The following is a 21,034-nucleotide window of genomic DNA, read 5'->3' on the forward strand; positions in this document are numbered from 1 at the left end:
ATGGCCTGAATAATAATAATAATAATAATAATAATAATAATAATAAACACTTTTCATTTCATTTTTCATAGGGAGGATGTTCTGTCAGTGTGGTGTAGTGGTTAAGAGTGGTAGACTTGTAATCTGGGGAACCGGGTTCGCGTCTCCGCTCCTCCACATGCAGCTGCTGGGTGACCTTGGGCTAGTCACACTTCTTTGGAGTCTCTCAGCCCCACTCACCTCACAGAGTGTTTGTTGTGGGGGAGGAAGGGAAAGGAGAATGTTAGCCGCTTTGAGACTCCTTCGGGTAGTGAAAAGCGGGATATCAAATCCAAACTCCTCCTCCTCCTCCTCCTCTTCTTCTTCTTCTTCTTCTTCTTCTTCCTTTTGGTAGCCTTCTCAGGGATTTTTCTTTTCTTTCCCTTTGCAGATGATGAGCCGACGAACGAGGAAGAAGATGAAAACGTGAAGAGGGAAGGAGGTCCCAGAGTCACCAAACCACGGGCATCTCTGTTGGGGAAACCCAGTGCTGGTTCCATGGAGGAAGAAACCTGGGAGAGTAGGAACAATCACCTGCAGCGACACACAGCCAGTAGCAACCCTGCTGATGAAATAGATGGAGACCTTGTTGGTAACGAGAACATCCAGCAAGGCATAGATGCAGAAGGGAGCCAGAACGCATGCTTCAAGTGTGGGAAAAAATATGGCAGGAAGTCAACTCTCACAAGACACCTAAAAATCCACAGCAGTACAAGACCCTATATATGTGCCACCTGTGGCAAAGGGTTCATTGAGAAATCGCGGCTCATTGCCCACACACAAGCACATAGGAAAAAGCATCGTTTGAGAAGGGAACCCTACGAATGCCCTGAGTGTGGGGAGGAATTCTTTACGAAAGCCTCTTTCAATGAGCATCGGGCGACACACACCAGTGAACCAACCTATTGGTGCCCTGACTGTGGGAAAAGCTACGGGGCAGAGAGATGGCTTGTTCGACACGTGACGAAGGCCCACTCTCGGGGAGCGACTCTCTTTAAGTGCCCTGACTGCGGGAAAGGCTTTAGGAAAGAGAAAGGTCTCGCTCGGCATCGAGCGGCGATCCACACCGAAGGAAGCTTCTACCGGCGCCGTGGCTACAGGTCACGTGTCGGAGAGGAATCTCCTCTAATCAAACGGGGAAAGTGCAAGGAAGGTTTGGGTGACGACGCCGGTCATTGGAGAATGCATGGAAAGGGGAACCCTCATAAATACCTTCCCCGTGAAATGCGCTTTGGAAAGAGGCCGCCCCGCCCCACAAAGAGGGAAAGTGATGCAGGAGAATATAGCCACGAATGCCCCGTGTGTGGGCGATGTTTCAAGGATGGGAGATGCTTTGCTAATCACTGGAGGGTGCATGCAAGAGAGCAGAAGCGTGGGCAGCCAGGTGCGTTCAGGGAAGAAACCCGACTCGCTAGAAATCAGAAAACCCAAGTCGATTTTGAATCCGACACATGCTTTGACTGCGGTAAGCCCCTCTGTGCCGACTCGACGCTGCCTGCGCAGCCCAAAATTGAAATGGAAGGAAATCTCTATAAACGCCCCGACTCTGGGAAAATCTTCAGAGACAGCCGACATTTTGCTAACCGTCAGAGAAGGGGACGCCAGGAAGACCTTGAGGCAAGAGCGCTGCTGGAAACGCCCCGGAAGAAAGGATCCTATAGATGCTCACGTTGCGAGAGAGTCTACACAACCCTCTACAACCTCAGGAGACATCAGAGAATCCACTCGGGATGCAGACCCGCCAAATGTCCCAGCCGTGGGGAAGGTTTTGCCTGCAAATGGTCCTTCCCCGACGATCGGAAGGCCTGTGTCAAAGGAGAAAGCGGCCTGCAGAAATCCTCTTGCTGTGCGAAAGGGTTCGGCGCTAAAAGTGTGCTCCGTGGGCGCTTGCCGCCCAGCGTAAAAGTCAAGCCTTTCAAATGTCCCATTTGTGGGAAAGCCTTTGCGTACAGATACACTCTCGCTCATCATCAGGAAACCCATGAGGATGAGCAACCCAGTCTGCATATATGCTCGTTCTGCGGGAAAGCATTCCGAACCTGGACCTCCCACAACAGACACCGGCAGCTGCACATGGGAGAAAAGCGCTACCAGTGCACCATTTGTGGGAAAGCCTTCGCCTACAGAGACGCCCTCGCTCGCCATCGGGAGATACACCCGCAAGGGCAGATCCACAAGTGCGCTTTCTGCCTGAAAACCTTCCCAACCGGTAATTCTCTCGGTAGACACAGGCTCATCCACTTGAAAACAAGGTCCTACCAGTGTTCTATCTGCCAGAAAGCCTTCGGGACAAAATATTCCCTCCGTAGGCACCAGGACATGCATGCTAATGGAAGTCCAGGCAAAGTGACCGGTGGTGTGGAAGGTCATGGTGTAGCCAAAGAGGAAGCTGGCAAGACAGAAGTAAATTCCAATGGCTCACCTGATGGTTCCATGATCTCTGGGCATGAGGACATCTACAAGGAGAAGGAGAGCTTTGGGAGTGTGGGTGGCGTTGCCTGGGACAGCCGCTTGGAGGGAAATTCTGCCAAAGGGTTAGAAGAGTATAAGAAAACATTCGGAGATGGCTCAGTGCTTCCCGAATACCAAGCTAGACATGCCGCTGAAAGTGTCAACCCATGGTGTGAGAATTCAATAAACTCTAAGCACCAGGGAGTCTACGTTGAAGGAAATTCACCTGAATGCTCTGGGCCGATGGGCAGCTCAGACGTTACTGGACGAGAAGAACCTGTTACTGGTGACCAAACCCTTTCCAGGGATGGCTCCATGCTTGCTCGCAACCCAACGAGCGACACAGAAGGACGTTTCAGCTTGCGGACTGGCAATTCGGCCTATTCTGGACTGATTCAGGGAGCCCCTAGAGGAGAAAGTCCTCCTGAGAGTTCTGGGAGTGTGAGGACCTTTGTGGACGGTTCATTGCTGGCTGAAGAGCAGAGCACCCACTTAGAAGAACACCCTGCTAATGGGTTAGATGGTCAGGATCCAGTTGGGGTCGATTCAACACACTTGAGTCGTGAGGGAGTTGTCACAGGCAAAGAAAGCCATACATGCCTTAACTGTGGGAAGTCCTACAGAAATCAGTATTCCCTCACTAGACATCAGGTAACCCACACCTTGGTGAGACCTTATCAATGTCAAACCTGTGAGAAGAGCTTCCGGGAGCCCCAAATGCTAGCGAGACACCAGCTCAGGCATACAGATTTCAAGCCCTATCAATGCCACGAATGTGGGAAATGCTTCAGAACAAGGTCCTCCATTGACAGGCACCGGAAAACCCACACAGAGAGGCCCTACTGCTGTGTTTATTGTGGCAAGAGGGTCACAACAGTCCAAAATCTTCGGTATCACCTAAGGCTTCACACAGGAGAGAGGCCTTATAAGTGTACAGAGTGTGACAAAGATTACCCGACACCGTGGGCCCTTAAAAAACATGGGAAGACCCATTTGAAAACGAGCTCCTCCTAGAGCCCCTCTGCAGACCAGCTAGATCGGGTTTCTTAACACAGGGTTGCCATATTTTTTTAAAAAAAGGATTTTACTTTCCTGTCACCCGCAAAGTTGTTCAGCATTTTTTAAGGCAGACCCCAAAATTGTTGAACTTCTTTGGGGGGACCCCTTCCCCCACAAAATAGTGATTTTAAGCTTTTGGAACTGTTTCCGCTGCTTTTTCCACCGCGTTGCTACAAATCCGTGGTTTTCCCTGACATTTTGCCGATTCGGCAAAATCCCCCCCCCCCCCGGCGCCGTTTTTGCACCCGGAAACCAGGACATATCAGGGATTTTCCTGACTTATGGCAAGCCTACTTAATATGTTTCCCCAAGACGTAATGAAATAGGACAGTCCTTAATATGGTCTGCTGCTGTGGGTCTCTTTTACCTACAATAGTTGGTGCCTGTGTCTTCAGGGAACCCAGAATCTCTATACTATATAAGGAATGGTCATAATCTACCTCACAATCAACTTTACTTGTGCAGTTTCAAAGCACCTTTGCTCAGGGAACGAACCTTTCATGCTGCTGGTGATACATAGATATTTCGGTTGTTTTGAATTACTGAACCTGACTGGGGAAACACGGTTACTGCTTGATGGAGGAGGAAAGTGATAACCAAGAGGCCAGTCTGCTCTCCGAAAAGAAAAGGTGTGGGGAGAAACAACTGCGTGGTTATTAATTTTAAAACATCCACTCCCTAGTCAAAAAAAAAGAGAGCTGCAGAATATTGTTCAGTTGGGCACGGCTTAGTTTGATGTTGAACTGGTCTGAATTCTAACACCCTGGTCTGAACCAGTGCAGCATAATGGTTAGAGCAGGGTTCCCCCAAACTTGGGTCTCCAGATGGTTTTGGACTACAGTTCCCATCATCCCTAACCACAGGTCCTGCGCTAGCTAAGGATGATGGGAGTTGTAGTCCCAAAACATCTGGAGACCCAAGTTTGGGGAACCCTGGGTTAGACCTGACGGACCAGGGTTCAAGTCCCCCCCCCATTTGGCCACAAAGCTCACTGGGTGACCCTGGGCCAGTCGCTGCTTCTCAGCCTAACCTTCCTCACAGGGTTATTGTGGGGATTAACAGAGGAGCAAGGGAACCATGTGTGTCACCTTGGGGTATGGGAAGTGGTATATAAATGCAATAAAATCAGGGGTGGCCAACTCCCAAGAGACTGTGATCTACTCACAGAGTTAAAAACTGGCAGTGATCTACCCCCTTTTTGGGGGTTCAGGTCAAAGTTGTTAATCTTTTTTTAGGAAGGAAAGCCCTGTTTTTTGGGGTTCAGGTCAAAGTTGTTAGGAGGAAAGCCCCGTTTTTTGGTGGTGCAGGGCAACAATGTTGAGCTTTTTTTAGGGGGGCCAAGGTTGTTGAGCTTCTTTAGGGGGAGCCAGTGAAGTACCAGTGATCTACCACAGACGTCCAGTGATCTACCTGTAGATAACGATCTACCTGTTGGACGTGCCTGCAAGAAATGAATAAAAGTAATAATTCAAAGTCCCTCTTTCATCTTCTGGAATATGAAGGTTTTCACTAGGATGTTTTTTAAAGGGAGAGGCATAGCAACTGAACTGTTTGGTAATTTATGAATCTTGTGAAAAGACAAAATATTCCGAGTATTCTTAGGCACACTGAATTTTGTCTTGTACAGTGGACGCTCAGGTTGCGAACGTGATCCGTGCGGGAGGCACATTCGCAACCCGCAGCGGTCGCATCCCGCAGCGTTCGCAACCCACAGCACCGCGTCTGTGCACGCGCGGGTCGTGATTTAGTGCTTCTGCGCATGCACCGAAACCCGGAAGTAACCTGTTCCAGTACTTCCGGGTTGGGTGTGGAGTGCAACCCGAAAAAACATAACCCAGAGTGATCACAACCCAAGGTATGACTGTATTCTGATGCACACTGCATGTTACACACACCATAGAAATCAAAGTTTAATCGCCACCTTGCCATGCTGCTGTTGCTGCTGTTTTAGTGCTCTTTCCTTTCTCCATCAGCTATATCTCAGGTTATTGTCTTAGCATGGGACTGGCAGGGAAAATATATGCGTGCAGACATCTTCCATAGAAAGGTGTGCTATTCAACAGGACCGTGCCAGGGAGGCTCTTGGTACATCTCTCCCCCTGCTCCTGGTTGTACCATAAGGTGTGAACTCAGAAAAACTGGGAAAACACCAGTGACCGTAATAGAATTAAGTGCTGAAATATGGTACAAAATTAAAACCTATAGATTTCTACCATTTACAATGACTGGAAAGCCCAAGATCGTTCAGGATAATTGCTCTACAAAGTCCCATCTTTTGCAGGAATCCTAATTTACTATTGTTTTTCACCTGGATATATTGTGTGTGGTTTTTTGTTTTTTTTAATAGGAGCAGCTGCTACTTACTTATCACAGACACTCCTGGAGCCTAAAACTTTGAGGATGAATTATTTACAGTTTTTTTCTTCATAAAAGCTTTTGTTACTGATATCTGTTTTCTGGATTTTATTTCGGGGTGGGTGGAGTCAAAAGACATGGCTGCTGGGTGGCAGAAGAAGGAAAGTGATTTGTCTGCCTAGTCAAAGACTGGGAGGGGAAAAGCTTAATAATAATATTTATTTATACATACATACATACATAGGTACATACATACACCGGTCATCTGGCTGGGTTTCCCCAGCCACTCTGGGCGGCTTCCAACAAAGATTAAAAATACATTAAAATATCAGTCATTAAAAACTTCCCTAAACAGGGCTGCCTTCAGATGCCTTCTAAACGTCTGATAGTTGTGTACTGTATCTCTGAGAGGGCGTTCCACAGGGTGGGTGCCACTACCGAGAAGGCCCTCTGCCTGGTTCCCTGTAACCTCACTTCTCGCAGCAAGGGAACCAGAAGGCCCTCGGAGCTGGACCTCAGTGTCCGGGCAAAATGCCCTAATGGGGATTTTGGAACTTCATCCCTCTGGGTAGTTGTGGTGGTTATCTCTTAGTAAACCAGCAGGTTGTCTCCTGTGAACCAGCAGGCAGATTTACTAAGGTCTGCACAGCTTTACTAGGAAATTTTATTAAGGAGTTTATACCATCAGCTTGGGCTGGTGGCCCAGGGATAACTACTGCCGTCTATGCTTTGGTAACCTCTAGGTGAGATTACTGCAATGTGTTATACATAGGATTGCCTCTGAAGATGGTTCAGAAACTGCAGTTGGTGCAGAATTTTGCCAGGTTGCTCACAGGAACCAGACCCTCCAAGTGCCCCTATTTCCCAGGGACAGTCCTGTGATTTAAAGAAACTGTCCCAGTTTCTGACTTTACTCCCCCCCCCCCAAAAATGTCCCCCTTTCCCTTAGGATGTCCCTATTTTCACTGGAGAAATGTTGGAGAGTATGGAGTTATCTGTCCCCCAAGCCATCTGAAGGAAGTTTTAAAATGTTTAATGTTTTGTTATGTTTTTATTTATGTTGGAAGCTGCCCCAAATGGCTGAGGCAACCCAATCAGATTGGGGGAAATATAAACTTATTCAGACCCTGAGATCATCCTCCGAGGCCCTTCTTTGTGTGCCTCCATGAGAGGCGTGGGTGGCGCTGTGGGTTAAACCACAGAGCCTATGGCTTGTCGATCAGAAGGTCAGCAGTTCAAATCCCCTCGATCAGAAGGTCAGCAGTTCAAATCCCCTCGACAAGGTGAGCTCCCGTTGCTCGGTCTCTGCTCCCGCCCACTTAGCAGTTTGAAAGCACATCAAAGTGCAAGTAGATAAATAGGTACCGCTCTGGCGGGAAGGTAAACGGCGTTTCCGTGCGCTGCTCTGGTTCGCCAGAAGCGGCTTAGTCATGCTGGCCACATGACCCGGAAGCTGTACGCTGGCTCCCTCGACCAATAAAGCGAGATGAGTGCTGCAACCCCAGAGTCATCTGTGACTGGACCTAATGGTCAGGAGTCCCTTTACCTTTATGAGAGGTCCAAAAGGTGCATGGGTGTTGGGAGGGGGAAGCTGCCCCTCAAATCAAGTAAATAAATACTGTAAATAAAAACAACAAACCAATTGCATCGCAGAATGCTTGGTTCTGCCTCACCCATAGTGGTTGGCAAGATGTGCCTCCCCATTTGTGGAATGCTCTCCCCAGGGGTTTGTCCGGTGTCTTTCATTATACACCTTTAGGTGTCAGGAAAAAAAAACCCCAAAACCATTCCTCTTAACCAGGACTTTGGCTGATTTAACATCCAATGTCCTTTAAAATGTGTTTGTGGGAGGGGGTGGAAGCGTGGAGTTACTGGTTTGTGGGTTTCTTTGTTCTTGTTTTTATTACATCTTTTGTGTTTATATCTTGTATTTGTATGTTGTGAACTGCCCTGAGATCAATTCAATTCAAACTTTATTTGCGTAGCCGACTGGCCATAGCATCTAAAAGACAAACACCAACAAAAATACAACAAATATGGTTACCAATAAAACCTTATAACCTATTAAAACTCAAGGTAATAGCTCCTTGGAACTTAACATAAATAGTAAAATGATAATAATAATGATAATAAAATCCTATGCTGGGAATCCGGATGACTACACTGTTGTCGTTCAGATATCAGCTCTCAATCTCATTGCTCTCTCAATAAATCTGGCAACCTCTGTTATCGAGCTGTTCTGCCCTGAGATCTATGGATGGCGGGTGGTATACAGATTAACAACACCTGCAGCAGCAGAAACAACAATTTAAAATTCATTTCCCCTTTGAGGGGTAATGCAGTCAGGCCTTTCAAGAGAAATGGGACATACTTCATTTCGGAGTAAAAATGGGTCACGTGAAAGTGGTTGTCCTCATTTGCACCTTCACATGCTTGCTGAAGTGGTCTGAAAATATTCAGCTTGCAATGCAGTCCTGTAAGTGTCAACTCAGTAGCAAGCTCAACAGAGTCCAATGGAAATTACTCCCAAGTAAGTAAAGGACCAGGGGCGGATCTATTATAAAACGAAGCTTAAGCTACAGGGCCCCGAATCCCAGAGGGGCCCCAGAAGCGACCTTAGTCCATATTGCTTAATTTCTTTTGGTCTAGGAGACCCCATTTGAGTCGCGTGACTCAAACCGATTGCTTTTTTTGTTGTATATATTTCAACGATCCCAAAGTTTGAGAGTCGGGAGCTTAAATGTTGCACAAACCTTGTAGCTGGTTGCAAAGGGGCCCCTAGGACAGTCCGAATTTCAGGGACCCCAAAATCTAGGCCCACTGCTGTATACAACTGCACATTTGCCGACTACAATATTTACTCAGAAGTAAGGCTTCTCAGGATTATTGAACAGAGTGTGTTCTCGAGTAAGTGTGCCTAGGATTAAAGTAAAGTAACTGTAAAGTGGCTGGCACTGTGGTCTAAACCAGTGTTCCCCAACCTTGGGCCTCCAGCTTTTTTTTGGCCTACAACTCCCATCATCCCTGACCACTGGCCTTGCTAGCTAGGGATGATGGGAGCTGTAGTCCAAAAACAGCTGGAGGCCCAAGGTTGGGGAACACTGGTCTAAACCACTGAGCCTCTTGGGCTTGGCCTATCAGAAGTTAGTGGTTCGTGCGCTGCTCTGGTTTCGCCAGAAGCGTTTTAGTCATGCTGGCCACATCATGACCCGGAAAAACCGTCTGCGGACAAACGCCAGCTCCCTCGGCCTGTAAAGCGAGATGAGTGCCGCAACCCCAGTGTCATCTGCAACCGGACTTAACTGCTGGGGGTCCTTTACCTTTTTTTAATTGTAAAATAACAGTAGAGAAGAATGGAAACACTCTCAATGGCACCCCCCAAAACCCCACGCCTATCTTCATGCCATCTGCTTCCAAACCACATTTAAAGGGAACTCCTCCACACATAGTAATATAATTGAGGTTTCCTAACAACTCTCAGTATCCTCAAACTACAGCTCTTATGACTTTTCGAGGGGAGGGAGCTCTTTTTTTTTTTAAGTGGGACGGTACTGCTTTAAATACAGTGCCAATGGGACCTTTATCTCTTTTGGGATGGGCGTGAGTATCAGAAAACATTGCACTCTGCAGGTGCCTAGAGGCACACTCCTCTGATAAAAGCTCTTCCTGCCTCCGGAGAGAGAAAAACTGGTCTTTGTTATCAACTTCCAGGCGCCAGAGGGGATTACTAGACAGGCAACAACACTTCCCTGCAACCCCAATATCCCTTTCTTTCTTTTTTTGGAGGGTGGGGGGTGGGGGCTTTCTTTTGTTCCATTGTTGTTCTCAGGTGCTTTGGGAAATGGGGAGGCACTCTGGGTTGAAAAGGGGAATGGGGAGAAAACGAAGGAATGAAAAAAGTTGTCTGTAGGGGCGCCGTGGTCCTGGGGGGAACTGCACCCGGTGTGCTTCAGCCTGCCGCACGCAGCAGCAGAGAGAGCACAGGAGCAGTTCTCGGAAGGGGAAGGTGGCAACCTCAGTTGGCCATTTGAGGGCGCGGGAAGGATTTTTGTCTCCTCCTTTCCCCGCCATCCTGGGACTGTAGGGCCGGACGCTGTTGCTTCCGGGACTTCGCCCTCCTGGGGAAAAAAAAACCCGGCATGGATGAAGGCAACTGCAGCTCTCCCACAGCATCGTTGGGAATCTGGGGGAGATCTCCATCTGGCTTGGAAAGTGGATCCACTTCTCTTGGAGCCAGGGAGTCCCTGAGCTGAGTTTGGAGGCTCCAGGTAAGCAAACCAGGAAGGGAAGAACCAAGGGCTGTGACCTCCTGGATAGATGGCGGCGGGGGCCATAATGGGAAGCAAAAGGAAACTGAAAGAGAGAGGAGGGAGGGAAGGACAGAAAGAGAGAAAGAGAGAAAGAGAAAGAAAAAGAGGAGACTCTCCAACTTCCCTAAGCAGCGGTTAGATGGCCATCAGTCGTGGACGCTTCAGTTGAGATTCCTGCCATTGCAGGAGGTTGAACCCTTGGGGTCCCTTCCAACTCCATGGTTCTATGATTCTTTTTTTAAAATAATTTTTATTAGGTTTTACAATTTTACATTCGGCACAATCATCATAAACACACACACAAAATCGTAAATCCAAGTCTCCCCCCCACCCCCTTGACTCCCCCCTCCCAACCTCCTCTTCTGGTTCTTGAAATATTTGCTCCTTCTGCTTATTTTGTTTACCTTAATTTAAAAATCTTTCAACTAAATACATTCTTATCCTTTTTATACCATACCATTCCGAATTGCATCTTGCATTTTTTTGTAGGTTTCCCAATTATTGCTCCGTAATTTGTACACTTTCCCCCTTAATTGTAAGTGTTTACTCAAACCTTACAATTCTATGATTCTAACTCTGCCCAGATCAATTAGTTCAGTTTAGGAGGCCGTCCTTATGGGTGAAAGTCGGGTGAGTTTGAAGGGGGGGGAGCATTTGGATTATGTAGCTAGTGTGCCTTTATAACTGATGCTTTTTAGTTGGGTCTTGAGGTGCAGAAAAGCACCTTCAAAGGACATCACTTGGCTATAACCGGCACCCTGAACCAGCAAGATTTTAGGGTATGGTGTTTGGAGGAGGGATAGAAATCTGGCTCGCGGGCTTGCAAACATCAAGGGAGGAAAGCCTTTCTTAAACTTCCCTTCTTGCTTCTCCACAGGCTGCAGAGAAGAAAAGAATATTTTTTTGACTCATCCAGCTCTCGCTTGGTTCGGGATCATCCTAAACTCCTGGCAGAGGAAGAGAAATGGCTGTGGCGAAGATGGCTCAAGTAGGGGAGATTTGAGGGTTTCTGGTGGGGCGGGTGAAAGATGGGGGGAGATGGGAAGCTTACCCTGGGGGCAAGTGTGGTGGCAGCGGGGGGGGGGTAAGGGGGCAAAATGGATTCAGGTGTTAAGGGGAAGAGCAGCACTGTAATGTATCTGAGGTACTAAAATGCTTCATGCCATGTTCCTTGTAAGATGGGCCAGCATGATTCGCCATATTCTGAAGATGAGGGACTGATGCTGAGAAAACAATGGTTTGCCTGCCCTATGGCCACCTAATGAGTTCTTGGTTTGGCTACGGTTGCATTCTGAATAATAATAATAATAATAATAATAATAATAATAATAATAATAATAATAATATATTTATACTCCGTCCATCTGGATGGGTTTCCCCAGCCGCTCTGGGCGGCTTTCAACTAAATATTAAAAACAATACAGCATCAAGCATTAAAAACTTCCCTAAACAGGGCCGCCTTCAATTGTCTTCTAAAAGTCTGGTAGTTGTTTATCTCCTTGACATCTGACGGGAGGGCGTTCCACAGGGCGGGCGCCACTACCGAGAAGGCCCTCTGCCTGGTTCCCTGTAATTTGGCTTCTCTAAGCGAGGGAACCACCAGAAGGCCCTCGGAGCTGGATCTCGGTGTCTGGGCAGAACGATGGAGGTGGATAGCCGTGTTGGTCTGCCATAGTCGAAACAAAATAAAAAAATTCCTTCCAGTAGCACCTTAGAGACCAACTAAGTTTGTTCTTGGTATGAGCTTGGTATCTGAAGAAGTGTGCATGCACACGAAAGCTCATACCAAGAACAAACTCAGTTGGTCTCTAAGGTGCTACTGGAAAGAATTTTCTATTTTGTTTTGACGATGGGGGTGGAGACGCTCCTTCAGGTATACTGGACCGAGGCCATTTCATATTCACAGCAACCCTGAAAAGTAGGCTGGGCTAACTCCCCATTACCACTCTGAAGGCTGGTTACATGTTCTGTGCTTCACTATCTTTTCCCCTAAACTGAGACCGGTCTTTGTGCCTTCTTCTGTTCCTGCCCCATAGGCACATTCAGCCAAAGGCCTGTGAGACCTTAGGCCAGTCATGGGGGAACCACCCATGGCCGCCCAGCCTCTCCATCTTCCTCTTGGGACTCTTCCTGTGTGCTACATCTCCCCAGCCCCACTTTTCACTACCTGTGCTCTGGACTCTCCTTGGGTGTTTTTGCCTGCCTGGAATATGTCTTTGAGCTCCTGATAATCCTTCTTCCTTGCCTGGATGGAGGATAGCCTCATGCCTGCCAGCTGGCTCTTCGCCACTTCAGCATTCAAACCCACACAGAGAAAGGCCAAGGATGTGAAGTTGGCATGTGCCCAGGGCAGGGGTGGGAATCCTTTTCCAGATGCAATTTTCCAGGGGCCGCATGCCAATGATGGGTGGGGCCAGAGGTAAAGACAATCAGAGCAAAAATGTTAATTTTACCATTGCACGCTTAGTTGATTTTGCACGTCTCTAGTCTCCAAAAAACAGCACCAAATTGTGCAGGAGAAAGGGGGGGGAGCTAAAGAGAAAATTCTGAAATAAATGAAGCCAAATGATTTAAGATTTTCATTGCTTTGCATAATTTATACTTTGCATAATTTGCATAATTATGCTTTGCATAATTTAGGTTTCCTTCCTGCGAAAGTTCACCTCACCTCTCTGCCCTGCTTAAAGCGACAACAACAAAATATAGGAAAATTTGTATACCATAAGATGAATCCTAACTTTTTGGCAGAGAATGGGGTAGAATCCAGTCTGGCCTCTGCATCTCTCCCTGCTTTAAAGCAAAGTTGAAAAGTTAGGGAGGGAGCTGCTTTTGTCAGTCAAAAAAGAATAATGGGGAAGTAATGAGAATATTAGGGAAAGATGGGAAAGATGGAGGGCACAAGGAGAAGGGGGCGACAGAGGATGAGATGGTTGGACAGATTACGAGCCGACCGCTCTTAACCACTACACCACACTGGCTCTCAATAATGCCTCTTTGAAACAGATGTTCTGCTCTCACTAAGTTTTGGGAGAAAGTGTTGAACTGTATAAATTTGACAGCACAGAATATTTTAAACACTTCAGAGGAAAATATTATTTTGAATTATATACCTATTATATGAAAGTAGACAACTGAACAACGAAAAGGGATTCTGTGCGCCCTAACTACAACCCAAAGACTGGTAACTGATAAACTGGAAGAACAAAAACATGCTCCCCTTTAATAATCAATGGATTGAAGACGAGACAGCACGAGCAACATATGAATGGCTTGCTTACTGACACACACTCTGTTTGGATAAATATATTGATATGTGAAATGAGTTTATACAGAACACAGTAGGTTATTAATAATCATTTATGTATTAGCGCATATAAGAATCATATATATAGGCATATATTACACTTTTATCACTGCAGACTCTGAGTGAGGATCTTTCTTTTTTCCCTTCCAGGTACCTGAAGCCTTGGAAGAGGTGACCGTGCACTCCAGTGAAGGGCCGTGTCTGCTTGCGGGCCGTCGCCAGAGAGCCTTGTGCAGGAACGCCATGCAGGAGAACTGTACCTCTATGGCCTCCTTCGGTAAGGACTCTTTAACAAATACTCGTAATCTGGTTCGCGTCTCCGCTCCTCCACATGCAGCTGCTTGGTGACCTTGGGCTAGTCACACTTCTTTGAAGTCTCTCAGCCCCACTCACCTCACAGAGTGTTTGTTGTGGGGGAGGAAGGGAAAGGAGAATGTTAGCCGCTTGGAGACTCCTTCGGGTAGTGATAAAGCGGGATATCAAATCCAAACTCTTCTTCTTCCCCCTGCTCTCCCCCCCCCCTCTCATACTCTGTCTTCCTCTGTGTCCCCCTCAGGCGCATTCCCTGCCCAAGGCTCCGAACTGCTCAGCCGGCTGGATCGAGGGGAAGATGCTTGGGTACCAGATCTCCAGAGCTCTGAGGAGAGTGCAAACGAAGGCCCAGTGAAACCGACGCTGAAGCGATGGCCGAAGGCAGGGATGTGGTGGGATCTGTACAGACGCCCGGTGAAATACTCCAGTACATCAGAAAGCTCAGGTCAGGATTGTCTAGAGAAGCCCTGTGTTTAGACGGCTCCTACAGAACGTCATAGAATCTAGGAACTGTCGATTTGGAAGGGGGCCCACAAGGGTCATCCAGTCTGACCCCCTGCAATGCAGGAATCTCAGCTAAAGCATCCATGGCAGATGGCCACCCGACCTCTGCTTAAAAACCTCCAAGGAAGGAGAGTTTGTTCTCAGACACCTGCCGGGGGGGACTTCTTCCCCTTCCCCTCCCCCCCCCAAAAGAAAGCAAAATAATAAAAAAATATTTTTACCAAATAAAAGATTGCCTTTTCTGAAAATTACATAGAAAGAAGGGAAGAAGCATTTTAAAGGCCAGGAAGAATAATTCAGAAATGGAGGGAGGAAAGAACTCTTGATTGGATGGAATAAAGGAGCAGTTTTAGAGATTTTTCAGGCTGCCTGCCTGTGGGTAAAGGAATGGAATTGGTTGTCATCGAAACACACAAAATTATTTCACGCAGTGCATAATTTATGAAATGGACTGCCATGAGATGTGGCAACAGCTGTTGGCGTGGATGGCTTTTTCTCTGTTCTCATAACGATCCCACTTTTGTATCTCCTCCTCCCTTCTGTCGCCTGCAGAGGATGAGCAGGAAAGTGAAGATGAAGAAGAGAAGCGGCCACGTGGAGGTCACAAGCTGACGATCCTTCGTAGGAGCGTACTGGACATCTTCAAGGGGAATGGGCCCCAGAGCGTGAAGCAAATGGAAGCCAGCAAGAATAGGCCCTGCCCGGACTGCGGCCAGGCCTTCAAGACAAAAGCATCCCTCCTCAGTCACCAGAAAACTCATTCTGGCGAGGGGCCCTATAAATGCTCTTTCTGTGGGGAAAGGTTCACAGCCAAAAAGGCCCTTGCCAGTCACCAGAGAGGCCATGCGGAAAAAAGGGGTTATAAACACCCCAGCTCAAGGAAACACCCAAAGGCCTACCTCCGAGAAAGGCCTTTTGAATGCCCCGAGTGTGGGAAGCACTTCCAGCAGAAGGGCACCCTGACAGCGCACCTGAATAGCCATACAGCAGAGCGGCCCTATAGATGCCCCGAATGTGAGAAAGCCTTCACCCGAAAAGAGCACCTTAACAGACACCGGAAAAGCCACGTGAGGGAGAAGGATGGCAGACCTCCCAAGGGAGAGGACGAAGCGAGGGCAGCCATTTCCCCTGATGCTCCTGAGAAGAAACCTCCCGCAGCCTCTGTCTCTGAGGGAACTTTCTTATCGGGCCTTGGCGCGGATAGACAGCAGGGGACCCCCCCAAATCTCTACAAGTGCCAGTTTTGTGGGAGATGTACGCGGACCAAAAGTTTGCTCGTCGATCACGAGAGAATCCACAGGGAAGAGATGCCTTACAAGTGTTCCCAGTGTCAGAAAAGCTTCCTTCATAAATACAGTTTTCTCCACCATGTTGCGACCCACCAGAGGAAGGCAGCCTGTGAGCGCCCCGTGAGAATGAGCGCCAAGTATACCCCCTCTGCTTCCGGAATCATCCACACAGCAGAAAATCCCTCTGCAGTCCTGACGGACGGGGGGGAAGTCACAAATGTTTTTAACCTTTCCCAACGCCCAAGAACTCCAGGCAGGGAACGGGTCTATAAATGCCAGTACTGTGGGAAATGCTTGAGTGGAAGTGGTCCGCTCACCAACCACGAGAAACTCCACAGAAGAGGTTTCTCTCGAAAGGACAGCCTTCTCCAACACAAGGCAACCCACAAAAAACCTGTAGGAAGGCCCAGGTTGAAGAGGAGCCGCTCCGTGCCTGAAAGAATCCACACAGAACTGAAGCCCCATACGGATCCGAGGGACTGCATTGTCACTCGCAGCGTGGCTCGTAGCTTAAGCTTTTCCAAGCACCTAAAAACCTACACGGAGGGCAAAGTCTACAAATGCCAGTACTGCGGGGAGCACAAAAGAACAAAACGTTTGCTCGTCAACCATGAGAGAATCCACAGGAGAAACAAGAAGACTTTCCAATGTTTGGAGTGTGGGAAAAGCTTCTATCAGAAGAACTACCTTGCTTCCCACCAGAGAGGCCATGTGAGGAAAAAGCTCTCCGAACGCTCAAACGCTGACCAAAAAACGACCACAGGCAATCCCCGCTCCCTGAAGCGTGGGAATCCTCACAGAAGGAAAACACCGTGGCTATGCTTTAAATGTGGGAAACGCTTTGATTGCAAATACAACCTCACCAGGCATCAAAAGACCCACTTGGCTGAAAAGCCCTTCAGATGTGTGTGTGGGAGAGGGTTCGTTGAGATGTGGCACCTGAAGAGACATGAGAAAACCCAGCAGAACAAGAAATGCCATAGAAAGCTCCTTGGGGCTGAGGGAAAACGTGTCATTTTGAATTCTGCAAATGGCGTCCACCCTGAGGAGAAGAATCGGGAAGAGCTACCCGTAAACATTGAACCACTGACAGCATCGAACACCGTAGAAAGAAACGTTTTACAGGACACTGAAGAAGAAAACACACACTCTCTGGTGGCCATAGCAGAAGCTTCTGAGGTGGAAATTCTGGAAGTTTCTGAGCAGGGAGGAACCCATGTTCAGGTGCAAGTGGAGTTATCTGAACAATCCCAACGAAACTCCTTACAGAACTGCAGAGAAGGGAACGTCTCTGTCAGCCAGCCAGTGGAGTCTGAGAGAAAGCTATCGGGGAAAGACCGTGTTATGCAAGACGACCACAGCAAAGGTCAGCAGGTTCATCAAAGACACTGTTGCAAAAGGGCCCGTCTCCAGAGTAACAAGCAGGAAAAAGCCTGCTTCAGGTGGCAATTGAGATCACAGGCCATGATATTAAGGAGGAGATGTAAGCAAAAGACGCAGCTAGTAGGTAAGCAGGCTAGATCCTGCTTCTCTCAGCAGGAAGGGCCAGAGATGATGCCAAGAAGGAAAACCAGCCTCCTGCAGGCCTGCAAGAAGGTTAAAACCTGCAGTGGCCCTAAAAGGAACCTACACAAAGCTGCTTCCCCCAAAGGCAACTCAGACTCTGAGAGTTGCACGGCAGGAAAATGCGATGCCATTGCCATCGGTGGGCAAGAAGACCTGGAGGAGTTGCCACCGGTGCCCGAAAGAAGCCCTTTACAGAGTTGCGAAAGAGGACAAGAAGACCTGGAGGAATTGCCACCGGTGCCCGAAAGAAGCCCTTTACAGAGTTGCGAAAGAGGACAAGAAGACCTGGAGGAGTTGCCACCGGTGCCCGAAAGAAGCCCTTTACAGAGTTGCGAAAGAGGACAAGAAGACCTGGAGGAATTGCCACCGGTGCCCGAAAGAAGCCCTTTACAGAGTTGCGAAAGAGGACAAGAAGACCTGGAGGAGTTGCCACCGGTGCCCGAAAGAAGCCCTTTACAGAGTTGCGAAAGTGGACAAGAAGACCTGGAGGAATTGCCACCGGTGCCCGAAAGAAGCCCTTTGCAGAGTTGCGAAAGTGGACAAGAAGACCTGGAGGAATTGCCACCGGTGCCTGAAAGAAGCCCTTTACAGAGTTGCGAAAGAGGACAAGAAGACCTGGAGGAGTTGCCACCGGTGCCCGAAAGAAGCCCTTTGCAGAGCTGCGAAAGAGGACAAGAAGACCTGGAGGAATTGCCACCGGTGCCTGAAAGAAGCCCTTTGCAGAGCTGCGAAAGAGCCCAACCTATAGATGAACTCCAGAATGTGTCTCTTCAGAACATGGAGATGATGCCAACATGGAAACCCAGCTCCCCAGGGGCCTGTAAGCAAGTGGAAACTTGCAGCGGCCCTCAAAGGAACCTACACACAGCTGCTTCCTCCAGTTTGCTCAGAGGTTCCCCAAAGGGCTGTGAACCAGGAGAAGGGAGCTTCTGCCTGCCATCCCAGACAATGTTCTCCACAAAATCCAAACCAGGGACCGTCGAAAGTGCTGCACTAGAGATGTTGGCCACTGCTGCATTGACGAGGGGGCCAAAGGAAGTGCTGGAAAGGGAATCCAAAGGCAACTCGAAAACTGGGAGTTGCATGGCAGGGAAAGATGATGCTGTTGCCATTGGTGGACAAGAAGACCTGCAGCCGTTGCCACCAATGCCTGAAAGAAGCCCTCCGCAGAGCTGCGAAAGAGCCCAAGCTGCAAATGAACTCCAGAATCAACATCGGCAGCCCAAAGTGCAGCTGACATTGTTGGGAGAAGCAGGAAATACATGTCCGCAGAGCTGCAAGAAGGAAAGAGGCTCTGCTGAGCCACAGGCCGCGATGGCAGCAGGACCCCAAAGCCCAGCTCCTCGGGGCAAGGGTGTTCCCAGTGAGTGGAAATCAGAAGAAGCAGAGCTGAAATATGAGTGCAGCTGCTGTCACAAGTTCTTCGCGAGCCAAGCCTATCTGGCGAGACACGAGTGCAGGCGCTTTCTGTGCACCCACTGCGGGAAAGGTTTCCTTGCTGAACATACCCTGAACGTCCACACGCGAATCCACACGGGGGAGAAGCCGTTCAAATGCCCCGAGTGCGACTTTCGCTGCAATGTGAGCTCCAACCTCAACAGGCACAGGAGAACCCACAGGTGGGAGAGGCCCCAACTTTGCCCTCTGTGCGGGAAGCGCTTCTGGTTCAGCCACAGCCTTGCTGTGCACCAGCAAATGCACAGCGGGAAGGAGCCGTACGCCTGCGCCGACTGCGGGCAGGTATTCCTGCGCAAGAACTTGCTCAGTGTGCACAGGAGGTACAAGCACCAGTCGGAAGCTGTGGAACTGGGCTGTTCGGTTTGAGGGGCAGCCCTCTCACTTCCACCGGAGAGGTCAGCTCCGAGGGCACATGTTTGGCGCAACAGACCAACCTAAGCCGAAGCTGCAATCGGCACACTTGTGCGCCGTAACTTTGGCTGCTGTGTTGATCGTGCTCCCAAGCAAACTTGTGACAGCCACATCCTGACTCAGAACTATGCTAGCTTTGTCCCTTCTTGCATCTCTCCCAGTTGCACCAGGAACCAAGCTGCCGGGCGGGGGGGAGGGTTGAGCCACAATAATTATCTATCTCTCCCCCCACAACCCTCTATATGGTGAAAGGACAGGGGAAGCCGATAGGGGCCAGGCCCCTTGGCAGGCAGGGAGGGAGGAAAGAATGGCTTTATCTCCAATGGCTCCCCTATGTGTGCTTTCATCCCTTCTGATGTCTCCAAAATATCAAGCTTACTTTGGCAGGTCTGCTGGAAAGGGGTATACAGATCCCCGCTCTGCCATTGGTGGGCTTTTTTGGCCTGACCTTGTCTCTTGCGTCATGCAGCCGTTGAGAACGGATTCTGGGCCGAGAAATGCCATCCCCACTCCCACCTGCACTGTGACCACTATTCTGATCTGAAAGACATTTGTTTTGTTTTTTGCTCCTCCATAAAGTAAGACTGTTTGTTAATGCTTATCATCCGGCCTATGTCCTCCTTTGTCTGTATGTGACATAACTTGCCTGACCCAGCTGTTGTCTGGTTGTTGGTTCTTGAAAATCTTTTGGTCCAGGTTTTTAAGTGTCATTTTCCTGATAAGAACCCCCTCCACTTCTGCACCAGCCACCCCTTTGTGCCTGTGCATGGAAAATGCACAATATAACCTCCAAAGTGGGAAGAGGGTATCTGAAAAACAAAACAAAAACCCTCGCCCTGCCCCCAAGTTGGGAATTTATCCTGTGCATTTTTGTTCTCCTACTTCATACGTCCTGCGTTAGAGCAAGGCCTTTGGTCCTCCAGATGTTTGTGGACTCCTAACTTCCATCACCCCTGACCATTGGCCATGCTGGCTGGGGCTGATGGGGAGTTGTAGTCCATTGTCTGCCACGGAGCAAAGCTTGTTGAGACCATATACCTTCTGCCCTTCCGACAAGAAATTCAGTCCTGATGGGCTCTCCCTTAATGGCCTTTTAACATGTGTGGATGTTGGGAAACGCAATTTCCGCCTGAATAAAAACCTGTTACATACAGATCAGTGTCTTTGCCTCTGTCACACAAAAATACACCACTGGTTTATACTGTTTGGCCATGGGAACGTAGGGAGCTACTTTGTGCTAAGTCAGACCATTAACCTGTCTGTCTTAGTATTTTCAAGAGTTTCAGGCAGGAATTTTTCCTGGATTGAACCAGAGATTGAACCAGATACCTGCCCTTTCTTTGTTGACATTCTGTCTTGAGAGCAAGCAGCTTGGTCACCTCAGCGAGTTCATATTCTGGCCATTATCAAGAGTCATATCTCGTCGGTACTAAGAGATATATAGTGGGGCTGGGGAGCCTCAGATTCCAAGGCTGAATGCGACCCTCTGGGTCCCCCTATCTGGCCCTCAGAATTCTTCCCAGGCCATACCCCTCACAGGTCTGCTTTTACTTATTTATTTCCTACAATTTTTTTTACCACTCAACCCCTGAGGTTTTCTAGCTGACTGTACAATGTTATAACCGTGACATGGAAAATATACAGTCTTACCTTGGTCGATGAATGCCTTAGCAGTCAAATGTTTTGGCTCCCAAATGCCGCAAACCCGGAAGTGAGTGTTCCGGTTTGCGAATGTTCTTTGGAAGCCGAAAGTCCGGCAGGGCTTCTGCGGCTCCCGATTGGCTGCAGGAAGCTCCTGCAGCCAATCGGAAGCCACGCCTTGGGAGTCGAACGGACTTCTGGAACAGATTCCGTTAGACTTACGAGGTACGACTGTAATATCTAAAGCAGAATAAAAAAAACTGCTGTGGACAGCAGTGGCGTGAAAGATCAAAGACATCCTGTCTGTTTGAGCATGTGCTAGTGTTGCAATATTTCAGAAAGTGAAAAATCCAGGC

The 21,034-nt window shown here is 48.6% G+C and overlaps 2 protein-coding genes across 2 annotated transcripts in view; both read left to right on the forward strand.

Moving 5' to 3' along the window:
* Nucleotides 1–3,483, forward strand: part of LOC117042338 (zinc finger protein 850-like) — a 28,364-nt gene extending 24,881 nt beyond the window's left edge. Inside the window, exon 13 of the mRNA XM_033141887.1 lies at nt 410–3,483. Coding sequence (XP_032997778.1) covers nt 410–3,483 — 3,074 coding nt within the window. The remainder of the gene's footprint in view (nt 1–409) is intronic.
* A 6,302-nt stretch (nt 3,484–9,785) lies between these two features.
* LOC117042339 lies at nt 9,786–19,201 on the forward strand. The gene is made up of 5 exons (XM_033141888.1): nt 9,786–10,151; nt 11,071–11,181; nt 13,648–13,774; nt 14,054–14,254; nt 14,866–19,201. Exons 2-5 carry the CDS (start codon nt 11,173–11,175, stop codon nt 18,990–18,992), a joined length of 4,464 nt encoding a protein of 1,487 aa, XP_032997779.1. The 5' UTR covers nt 9,786–10,151; nt 11,071–11,172; the 3' UTR covers nt 18,993–19,201.
* The last annotated feature ends 1,833 nt before the right edge of the window (nt 19,202–21,034 follow it).

The sequence above is a fragment of the Lacerta agilis genome, chromosome 2, assembly GCF_009819535.1.
Source record: "Lacerta agilis isolate rLacAgi1 chromosome 2, rLacAgi1.pri, whole genome shotgun sequence".
NCBI classification, from domain to species: domain Eukaryota; kingdom Metazoa; phylum Chordata; class Lepidosauria; order Squamata; family Lacertidae; genus Lacerta; species Lacerta agilis.

What these genes read in the sequence shown, in the direction of transcription:
- LOC117042339 (XM_033141888.1), top strand. An exon ending in TACCTCTATGGCCTCCTTCG is followed by an intron (nt 13,775 to 14,053) that starts GTAAGGACTCTT and finishes TGTCCCCCTCAG; the next exon opens with GCGCATTCCCTGCCCAAGGC. An exon ending in CAGTACATCAGAAAGCTCAG is followed by an intron (nt 14,255 to 14,865) that starts GTCAGGATTGTC and finishes TGTCGCCTGCAG; the next exon opens with AGGATGAGCAGGAAAGTGAA.